Genomic DNA, 12,186 nt, shown 5'->3' with positions numbered 1-12,186 from the left:
CGGTGTGTCGTCAATGTATCCCCGTCTAGCATGGTAACCCCAGCTAACTCACAGCAACTCTAATTTAACTTGTGTCTCAATCCCAGTTATGTTCCTTGAACAGTCTGTAAAAAGGTGACTTAGGCGAACTATCTGAGGCCATGAAGCTTATTTATACGGCTATCACTATGAGTTATTAGTCCCATGAATTGTCTTTAGATTTTTTTTCCAATTCTGGACTAATACAATGCTAATGTAAAAAAATGTTTCTTATAGAGTCTCCAGGATGAGTTACCTACGAAGAACCAATCAAACAAAATAATGAACTTCTAAAAAAAAAATCAAAAAAAAATCTGTGAGGCACACAACTGAAGAAAGGGATAAAAAAGCTGAATTATTTGCTCTGACAGCTTTCATATATATGAATCAGACATTTTTTCCTCTAATATAGATTTTTTTCTATACCTTTTACATTATTTATAAAACCCCAATGTAAAAAGCCATGTTATCAGATTGAAATAAATATTATGAGATAAAAGAATATCTATTACACATTTTAATATCTTAATTTAATACCCACCCACCCCAATTTATGTATATTGTAAAAGGAATCTGAATACAAGGACATAAGCTGGTAGTTTACTCTACAGGGTATCAAAGAATATAAAACTATTTCGTGGATAAAAGAGAGAAAATCAACTCTAGGGGTTTTCAAATTGGTAAAAACCTGGGGCTGGCCGTGGGCTTTGCACTCATTTAAAAATCACCAGGATGGATTTTTCATTATAATCCTACAACCCTGGATATGAAGGGATATTTTTCTCTTATACCAGTCACCAGAATTAGCTCCAAAAACATAAAAAAATGTCATTACTTCTGCATTGATTTCGTTAGGTCGCATTTTTTTTTTTTCCTTATTGTGACATCACGCATGGGAGATGGGGTATATGGTGGAAATGTCTTACACCCCTTTCTTACCCTGGACACTTCTCACATATATGCAAAGGAATGAGAAAAATTGAATGAAATGTTATAGGAGACTAACTGTAAATAAGCCCATGCCTGGTAATAAGCCCAACCATATCATGGGCCAAACCCCAACTATTGCAGTTCCGTAGAACATATATGCCTGGTAATAAGCCCATGACTTGTAATAAGCCCACCCATACCTATTGCAGTTCAGTAGAACAGTTATGCCTGGTAATAAGCCCATCCATATCTATTGCAGTTCAATAGAACATTTATGCCTGGTAATAAGCCCATGCCTGGTAATAAGCCCAACCATATCATGGGCCCAACCCCAACTATTGCAGTTCCGTAGAACATATATGCCTGGTGATAAGCCCATGACCTGTAATAAGCCCACCCATACCTATTGCAGTTCAGTAGAACATTTATGCCTGGTAATAAGCCCATGTCTGGTAATAAGCCCACCCATATCTATTGCAGTTCAATAGATTAACTGCCACAGAATGCTAGTTCATTATATCCTGTAATAAGTCATGATCAACCTGGTTTAAGACGGTGACTTTGTTTTCGCCACCTGACTAGTGAATTTACGTTTTTCATATTGTAACAAATAAACATTACTTGTTTAAAAATATTCAGAGTCATATTGAATTTGCAGATATACTTTATCTGAAAAAATAAAACATGTTCGAAAATGTTCACAGGTATATATATCAGATCATTTTTATGTGCATATGCTATGAATTATAATTAATCCAATAACTTGCAAAGCTTGTAGAAATAAAAGACTTGGTCTTGAACATGGGAAAAACCTGTTAGGTCACTGCCAGAGTTACAGACAGTTTTACACCTGGTCCAGACTAATTAAGGTAACTTACCTGATGGAAGCCGAGGTATTGTTCCACCGTTCTGGAGGCGAAGAAGACCTCGCCATCACATGTTACGACAAACAGGAAGCCATACAGGGCCTGAAACATGTATATGGCCACCTAGATCTTACATATTGAAGAACTTTCACACAAACAATAAAAAGTACATTAACGTCTACTGGTTTTTAACTCTAACATTGAATCCCAGTAGAACTTGTTTGAATCTGTTTAAGAATGTGCTGTCTGGGATGATATAAGAAATTACAAAATTATTTGTAAGAAATTATGAAGAAACCTGTATTTGTTTTATAAGTGAGCTAATATAAGGAGATATATGAGTAATTATTCACAACTAAGCTAACAGATTAGGTACCTGTTTGTAAGTAGCTATGGTTTCTGTTATTATTCGTAAGTTAAGGTACCTGTATTTATTCATAAATTATCTAAGGTACCTGTAAGATGCTGTCTCCCTCGGAGAAGCCGGGGTCGGGGAAGAGGTGTGACCGCCCTATCAGATGATGAGTGTCAAGGTTATAACGGTCTGGAAGCACAGCTGCAAAACAGGTCAACATCATGATTAAGTTAAAGGTTAAAGGTCAAGGTTCAAGTCATAGTTAGTTGTACAGAAAAATATAATACACACATGCGCTCAATCTAGTACATTACCGTAGCTTAACATCAAACTAGGGTAAAATTTAAATATTTACATAAAACTTAATAAAAAATAATAATATTTAAAATGATTGCCAAAGACAATGTACGAAAAACTACTGATAGTTCTGCACACATTTACAAAAAAAATGAATTAGAAAATAAAAAAATCGTTTTGAAATCTTAATTAAACTGAATCTAGGAGCCATGCGAGCGTAAAATTAAGGATGATGATAATTGGTATGTTCATCCATGTTGTACTTAAACAGATAATAATGAAATTACTTGATAGAGTTAATAACATTCTATAAGACAGTAAAAGTACACATGAAATAAATTTGCATTTATTATTCATCCATGTTGTTCTTGCTGATAATAATGTAATTAAACAAAAGAATTTAATAACTTTAATAAAACAGTGTTAAAAGTACACATGAACTACAGTCATGTAACAGACCTGCATTTATCATTATCTACTCAATTTTGGAGTTACCTACTTGTATCCATCTATATATTTACAACAGCATAAAAACCAAACAAATAGTGTGAGGGCCTCATGCAGGCTTTGTTTTGAATGTGTTTTCCTACAAATAACTTTATCGCAAGATGTTAAAAATGTCTTTTCTTATCTTAAAGTTAAGGTTGAATTTAAGGCGTGATTGCATAACTAGGCCTTGATCAGGTTCACGCTCACTACTTCATCAGATAGACAAGACCACGACTATTGTTGGACGGGTATCCCATAACACAATGGGTTATCTACCATCTCAAGGTATTAGGCAAGGGTCACCAGCCGTGCCCGGCTTATTATAGCTCCGATTTCGTTTAATACTGTGCCATGTGAAAATTGTGATTTTGGAGTATTTTCATTATTCTTGTTTACTCAAAAATATTTGTATATATGGGAACAGTTTAATAAGTGAGAGATGAAAAGGAAGAGAGATGAAAAGGAAGGGATGAAAGGAGAAAAAGCAAAACAAGAGAAAGAAGGAGTAAAATGACATCAGAGAAGAATAACAGATGGGAAAAAAGTTAAAAACAAAGGAAAATAGAAAAAAGAAATGAATGAATTAAACAGGAAAGGAAAAATAAATGGAAAACCTAAAAGAAAGAGGATATGTGAGCAGATTCAGGAAACAGATTAGAGAAGGAAAGAAAAACAGGGAGAAAATAGGGTGAAATGATAGCAGAGGGAAAGAGAAAGGAAGGACAAATTTGTAAAAGTGAAACAATTAACTGACTTTAACATATATATAGATTCAAATGAGGGAAGGATTAAAGTTGATTAACACAAGGAGGATTTGTGGGCAGAAGGAATGAGGGTAGTAGAAACATGGAGGGAGGTTGGTGAATGGAAAGAAGAACCTGCTCCAGTAGGAAGGATTTAAAACATTTACCTCTGGGCTGACACGACTACTTTCTACAGAACTATATGCTACACCATCATACATTCTCATTGGCTGTTTGTTTTGTCTGCCATGTTTGTATACATATCTATGACACCTGCACAAGACTGTATCGTATCCTTTTTTAATTTTTATTTCCCAATACACTGTGAAGAATCTTAAATCTATACAAATGTGCAGAATTTCTATCTTGCTCCTGCAAACTTTGACTATTTAGCACACTTTAAGAACAATTTCCCCATTCATTGCATTACTTTGGAGTCCATCTGGATTTTTCTGCACACCTTACATATAATGGCACACATTTGGAAAACATCTTGATTTTCCCATTCCACCTACCCTACATGTATGGCATATAACTCCTGTTTTCTGGAATAATGTAGAAACAATAATTAAGAAATAAAACATTTATTTAATGGGTCTGGATGTGCAATCAACCAGAATTTTTATTCGGCCTGGCCCAATAAGATACTTTATGTGTTCCCAGTACCTCTGGGCAAATTTCAGCTAGGTCTGTTGAACATCCACCCAGTAAATAACTGTATTGTGTGTGGATGGGAAAACAGATTATCCCAAGACACGATCTGAAGAGGAAAGGGTGCTAACAAACTATTTGTCCAAAATCAGGAATTTGTTGTTGTTGCTAGTTTACTTGAAATGTAAAATGATAAATCTAATTCCTTTATTTTCTTTCCTTCTTTAAAGTATAACAGGAGAGGAAAGTTGCAAGACCAGACAGGAATTTGAACCCAGGATCTCCCAACTCTAACTGGCGCTCTTACCAACTGAGCTACCTGGTCGTCAGAGATCGACCCCGTCAAGTTCTGCTACATTTTTAAAGCCTTTGCCCAAAAAGACAGCACTACTTACAACCTAGTTGCAGGTATCCCCTTGCCAAGCGTACACCCAGCACATGAAACAGGGGTTGGTCACAGGCATCTGTGTAACAGGAGAGGCAAAATTCACAGCCAGCCCGGGGTTTGAACCCGGGACCCTCCGAAATCAAGACGGACACTATATCTATCAATTGATCATGAGTTACCTATAGTCACAGGCAATCTACCCTGTCCAGTTCCGCTACATTAATACAAATAACCCGTCAGTATGATCATCTCTGTTTGTGGCAATTGACTTGTACACTGAGGAAGAGGTGTTAAGGATTAATGGTTGTACTATACTACTATTAGTAATGGCCTGTATGTCTTACAAAGATTTAATATGTCGTACCATAATTTCATTCCACTGTGTATTACAGTACATATTTATCAATTAGCCATGAAATAATGTATCCAGCATCAAACCTGGATTTAACCAGAGTTTAATGTCCGAAAGACCATAAAATCCTGATCATACGGATTTCCTAATGAAAGTGGAAACCTGGTTGTCTCTGCTGAATAATGCAGTAGGTAGCACTTCACCTGTTAAAAGTACACCTGGGCACACCTGTAGTCTATGTGTCCAATCAGTGGGCACATACACAGCTAGTTATACCAGATTATTTATAAAATCTTCCAAATATTTTGTATTAAGGGTGTATGCAACCTTGCAATATGTGTTAGAATTATCTCCCTTTGAGTTTGTTAACTGAGCGATATCTAATATTTCAGGCTTATTCAATTTAATGTATGTATTTTTTTTGTATGAAATATTGTGACATCATTGATATATAATGACTATAGAATTAAAATATTATATCTTACAGGTTTGATAAAGCGTGGAGCTCTTTTAGAAAGGAAACAGTAATGGCAGAGTGTGGTAACGTGTCACCTTAAATAGTTTGTACTATCACACTGCTACTTTTTCGTAATTGATTTTTTTTGAAAGCCTTTTTGTCCACATAGGCTTAATCCCAGAGAAAAACCTAAAATTAATAAACAACAATAAGAGTTACAGGTTAGTGGTCACCATCGGAAACCCATGAGAAACATCTTAAAGTCATCAACACAGGTAACCCCGGAGAAACATCTGTAAATTTTGTCACCACAGGAAACCATTGACAAACTTCTTTAAATGAGTTCCACAGGTAACCCCTATCAAAACATCTGTGAACTGTGTCACCACAGGTAACCATTGACAAACTTCATTAAATCAGTTCCACAGGTAACCCCTTTCAAAACATCTGTGAACTGTGTCACCACAGGTAACCCCTATCAAAACATCTGTGAATTGTGTCACCACAGGTAACCATTGACAAACTTCATTAAATCAGTTCCACAGGTAACCCCTGTCTGAAAAACACCTGTGATCTCATCAAGTCTCCACAGGCATAGGTTCACCCTTGAGAAACGTTATGCAATGTAAATCTTTCCACAGTGAACCCAGTTAAAAAAAGGCGTGCTAAACTCATCCTTGACATGAAGCACCTGTATGTAGTTAGCACAATTTAAATTAAGGACAGTCCCAGGCAACAGGTGGTGTCATAACACAAAGCCACTATGACACAGCAGATTATCTTATGTTGTACTTTTATGAATAATGCGGAACAAGAAATCTCCGACCATAAATGAGTTACACATTACATATCCATTATTATTGTTGATTTTTTTTTTGCCGGGGGATAAATTCTTAACTTCTGTGCACAGAATGTCACATGTTCTCATATCCATGTCGCCAATATAAGTCTCGGATTTCAAGCACCTGTGATAAGGCATGAAGCCAATAAATGTATATTACCGGTATATATAAAACATAATTTGCGATTTTCAGATTAAGTAATACATTACAAACAAAACTGGTTAATACTTCCTTCCATAACCAGTCCGTAATACAAGTCCGACTGTTTGTCAAAACAATGGCGACATTTTGTATGGATTCAAAACTTCAATACAGCTAACATCAGATGACAAATCGATTCAAAATTTCAGTTTTTTCTCTCCTTCAAAAATCAATTTGGCTAGACAATTGAAGGCATAATGATATACCAACTGTATACGTTGAAACTGCATAGGTGCATTATACAGGCATGGCTGACTTCACTGTGTTACACAACAAAATCAATAAAATTTAAATTTTCTATGTCACAACTACAAATTTAAGACATCTTCTGTCTAGATAAGGGTATTGATTTTGTTTGTAGGACACCAGGCTTGCAGAAACCAATCCATATTTGCCAAAAATAAGTGAGAAACTTATAAAGAGATGGTTTATGATGGTTATGTCAAAACTATACGGCTCTAATACAAAAGGAATCAGAAATGTATCATAACATGGATTGTATCTTTACCAGTGACGTGTAAAGAAGAAGTTTTTTTGTGGCAAGACTAAGATGTCAATGTTCTCCACAAGTTTAGATTTAAATATTATATGTACGGTTGTGGGATGGTGATGTGAATTATAAGTAGCGGTCCAATGTTCAGGGTGAAAAAAACAAAAACCGAACAAACGTTATCCTTGATCTACATAAATATTGAATCTGTGATATTTCAAACAATCTTAAAAATCAAAACTTCAACGTTTGTGTTCTGGGAAAATATGACACAATTGTTTAAGTTATCATGGTAATTTGTCTTCAGACAAATCGGTCACTATCTTTACTACAGAGCCTATAAAATCCCTGTCCCACCGCTGGCACTACACTACAGTATTCCACTGGAATTCTTTCTTGTGTATGTATATAGTAACCTTCCCTTAATTTCTTTTTGAAGATAACTGTCGTGCGACCTAATTAGGCCTAGATACATCCATCGGCCACATACCTCAGTTGGTTAGAGCGATTATAAGAATAATGATCTGAGGTCCAGGGTTTGAATCCCCGTCCAGCCGCGTTGTATTATTTTAAACTCAGAACATTGATTTTGATAATTCTTTTGCTCTGTTCAGTTAATCTTTGTTATCATTTTTTCTCTTTTAAAAGTCCTGCAAGATAATAATTTGGATTCCTTTGAAGACAAGATTTATCAAAGGTAAAGTCATGCTGGAAAAAAAACAAATTCCAATGGAGTTACAGTATTTTGCAGTGGTACATGGATCCTTAACTAATATTCTGACCATTAACAATGGTTTGTCCAGGACAGATATTTACAGGTACCACTGACCATTAACAATGGTTTACCCAGGACAGATATTTACAGATACCACTGACCATTAACAATGGTTTGTCCAGGACAGATATTTACAGATACCACTGACCATAAACAATGGTTTGTCCAGGACAGATATTTACAGGGACCACTGACCATTAACAATGGTTTGTCCAGGACAGAAATTTACAGGGACCACTGACCATTAAACAATGGTTTGACCAGGACAGATATTTACAGGTACCACTGACCATTAAACAATGGTTTGTCCAGGACAGATATTTACAGGTAGTATTGACCATTAACAATGGTTTGTCCAGGACAGATATTTACAGGTACCCCTGACCATTAACAATGGTTTGTCCAGGACAGATATTTACAGATACCACTGACCATAAACAATGGTTTGTCCAGGACAGATATTTACAGGTACCCCTGACCATTAACAATGGTTTGTCCAGGACAGATATTTACAGGTTCCACTGACCATTAACAATGGTTTGTCCAGGACAGTTATTTACAGGTACCACTGACCATTAACAATGGTTTGACCAGGACAGATATTTACAGGTACCACTGACCATTAAACCATGGTTTGTCCAGGACAGATATTTACAGGTACCCCTGACCATTAACAATGGTTTGTCCAGGACAGATATTTACAGATACCACTGACCATAAACAATGGTTTGTCCAGGAAAGATATTTACAGGTACCACTGACCATTAACAATGGTTTGTCCAGGACAGAAATTTACAGGTACCACTGACCATTAAACAATGGTTTGACCAGGACAGATATTTACAGGTACCACTGACCATTAAACCATGGTTTGTCCAGGACAGATATTTACAGGTACCACTGACCATTAACAATGGTTTGTCCTGTTAAACAATGGTTTGTCCAGGACAGATATTTACAGGTACCACTGACCATTAAACCATGGTTTGTCCAGGACAGATATTTACAGATACCACTGACCATTAACAATGGTTTGTCCAGGACAGATATTTACAGATACTGCTGACCATTAACAATGGTTTGTCCAGGACAGATATTTACCGGTACCAATGGCCATTAACAATGGTTTGTCCAGGACAGATATTTACAGGTACCATTGACCATTTACAATGGTTTGTCCAGGACAGATATTTACAGGTACCATTGCCCATTAACAATGGTTTGTCCAGGACAGATATTTAAAGGTACCACTGACCATTAACAATGGTTTGACCAGGACAGATATTTACAGGTACCACTGACCATTAACAATGGTCTGTCCTGTTAAACAATGGTTTGTCCAGGACAGATATTTACAGGTACCATTGACCATTTACAATGTTTTGTCCAGGACAGATATTTACCGGTACCATTGACCATTAACAATGGTTTGTCCCGGACAGATATTTACAGGTACCACTGACAATTAACAATGGTCTGTCCTGTTAAACAATTGTTTGTCCAGGACAGATATTTACAGGTCCCATTGACCATTAACAATGGTTTGTCCAGGTCAGATATTCACAGGTACCACTGACCATTAACAATGGTTTGACCAGGACAGATATTTACAGGTACCACTTACCATTAACAATGGTCTGTCCTGTTAAACAATTGTTTGTCCAGGACAGATATTTACAGGTCCCATTGACCATTTACAATGTTTTGTCCAGGACAGATATTTACCGGTACCACTGACCATTAACAATGGTTTGTCCTGTTAAACAATGGTTTGTCCAGGACAGATATTCACAGGTACCACTGAACATTAACAATGGTTTGTCCAGGACAGACATTTACAGGTACCATTGACCATTTACAATGTTTTGTCCAGGACAGATATTTACCGGTACCAATGGCCATTAACAATGGTTTGTCCAGGACAGACATTTACAGGTACCATTGACCATTTACAATGGTTTGTCCAGGACAGATATTTACAGGCACCATTGACCATTAACAATGGTTTGTCCAGTACAGATATTTACAGGTACCACTGACCATTAAACCATGGTTTGTCCAGGACAGATATTTACAAGTACCATTGACCATTAACAATGGTTTGACCAGGACAGATATTTACAGATACCACAGCTTTGAATGTACTTTTTGTAGGTCAGCTGCTTTGAGTTATATTAAATGAGTTAAACTTGCTGAAAGTATCAGTTAAAGCAAACAAAATCAATCAATGAATTTACTGACGGAAAGTTGTAATATATATTTCATTTGTCCGTCACAAACGTCAATAAATTTGTCCATTTTATAATCTGTTTTCGATACCCTATAAACAACACTTTACAATTTGATCTATCGTCAATGTCCTGAAACAAAAGCCAGTTTTACCATGAAATTGTCCCCTAATAAAACCATGATGCGTCTTTAATACGATTCTACTTCATTCAACCAGTGTCACCGAGGTCAGAGATAAATCACGCCAGTCCTATATAATACTGGATAATAACTATTAAAACATGATACTGGTAAAAATTGCATTATCTGTTTTATTACCAGTCTTTTCTATTAGTTTTTTCCCCTTCCTTTGTTTTAAAAATTGGATGTTAAGACTACAAATAGAAAATTTGCTCGTCATTACAAACTAATGGTGCCTCTGTGAAGGGATTTATTTGAAGTGGCTAGACACTCGATCCTTTACCTGCTACCTTCAGCCTCCTTCCCATGATTTACAGCGACTCAGTCCATGAGATTTACGTCGGGACCGTGTCTCCGAGATTTACACAACTCAAGAAAACTGAGATGGAGACAATTGCGGAGGGCTTGTGTTAGACACATCCCACCCCCTGATAGATTTAAAATGGCACTGAAACTCTAGCTCGGGAGTGATGGATGAAGCCGGGCAATTAAACAATAAATCATGGCTGAATTTCCGCTCCATTTGGTTCTGACGGAGAAATCATCGACTTGGCCAGAACTCCATATTAAGAGCACTTACGACGCAAATATGAAGCAAGCTCAATATCTTAACTTCATCGTAACATAATTTCTGAAAATTCCACTTCACGGTATCAGCATAGCTTTTTCTGAAATATTGTTTTTCAAAGACAAAAGAAATATGAAGCTGATAACGGATGGTCATCTACAATGTTGCTGAAATGATTTTCTCAGACGAAGAAGTCAATGTCATACATTTGTAATACGTGTATCAATTCGTTAAAATTCCATGTTCAAATTATTTTTCACCTGTTTATGACTGTCTCAGCTTCAAGCTAGGATAGCCTATCATTTCTAAAATTCCATCTTATTATCTAAGGTTGAAGTGTCATCCTTGGGAAACTATTAATTCTATATATATTACCTACCACTGGTGGTACAGCCAATCACATCTAAAGAGGCTTAATCTTACAAAGTATTCCATGATCTAGCTGCAGGCATCATTGAAATGACCTGTGACATACCTCAGATCCTGTTCAATTATACGACGCTGAAATCACATGTAACAAGAGGTTTCTAACTTAGTGTGCTAGGTGGTTGTACCATAGAGGATGCCATCGTCATGATGAAATTGTATGACAAGGTCATCAGCTGTGATTTCAAACCAACCTTTAGTACTCTCCATTGAAATTTGATCCTGGCCTTAACTTCAGCCAGATAATTAGAGAATTGTTCATCTTGTGATTTGGAATTCATACAGTAAAATAACACAAAAGAATGAATTTTGAATGAGTATTATACATAAGCTGGTGTGGGTGTGGGTGTGCATGTGTGTGAGAGGAAAACAAATTACAACATTTTATATACTTAAGCGTTGTACATAGCTACCGGAAATAGAAGAAGACTGATATAGGCATAGCCTGTTGTCTAATTCTTTTGTCAATACTGTTCTAACATCTTCTTTAATGTTAACTTATATGTTTGTATAATATATGTATTGTCAATAAAATAATTTTGAAATTGAAAAAAGAATGAATTTTAATTATGTTACATGTGTAACAACACAAAAAGGCCATTAAATACAGTAAAACATTGATAAACGCCCCTCGTTTCATTTGCAACCTTGTTTACTGCCACCTCGTTATTTCAATGTCCCTTTTTCCCATACTCTTAAGAATTCCTTTACAGATTTCCTCAATTAATTTTGCCAACCCCTTTATAATGCCAAAATTACTCTGGAGAAACAACGGTGGCAGCTATAGTATAAAGAAAAACCTGTATATTGCAACACACAGGAATACTGTATCGCAACATAAAAATGAGATATGGGTGAATCGCAGTACTTTTTTATACGTATCTGTAAGGGTGTTTAACCCCATACATTACTACACAGTCCAACAGATA

At 36.2% G+C, this 12,186-nt stretch overlaps 1 protein-coding gene across 2 annotated transcripts in view; it reads right to left on the bottom strand.

Moving 5' to 3' along the window:
• The window catches only part of LOC110448350, a 106,220-nt gene that overhangs the window by 20,673 nt on the left and 73,361 nt on the right, over window positions 1-12,186 (bottom strand). Inside the window, exons 3-4 of one of the 2 annotated variants that reach the window (XM_021494533.1) lie at window positions 2,270-2,370; window positions 1,827-1,937 (exon numbers count right to left, since the gene is read on the bottom strand). In XM_021494533.1, coding sequence (XP_021350208.1) covers window positions 1,827-1,937; window positions 2,270-2,370 — 212 coding nt within the window. The remainder of the gene's footprint in view (window positions 1-1,826; window positions 1,938-2,269; window positions 2,371-12,186) is intronic. The other variant, XM_021494534.1, reaches the window with a different exon arrangement.

The sequence above is a fragment of the Mizuhopecten yessoensis genome, unplaced genomic scaffold (assembly GCF_002113885.1).
Source record: "Mizuhopecten yessoensis strain PY_sf001 unplaced genomic scaffold, ASM211388v2 scaffold4017, whole genome shotgun sequence".
NCBI classification, from domain to species: domain Eukaryota; kingdom Metazoa; phylum Mollusca; class Bivalvia; order Pectinida; family Pectinidae; genus Mizuhopecten; species Mizuhopecten yessoensis.
Note: the sequence above shows the minus strand (reverse complement) of the source record. Positions and strands in the feature narration are given on the sequence as shown.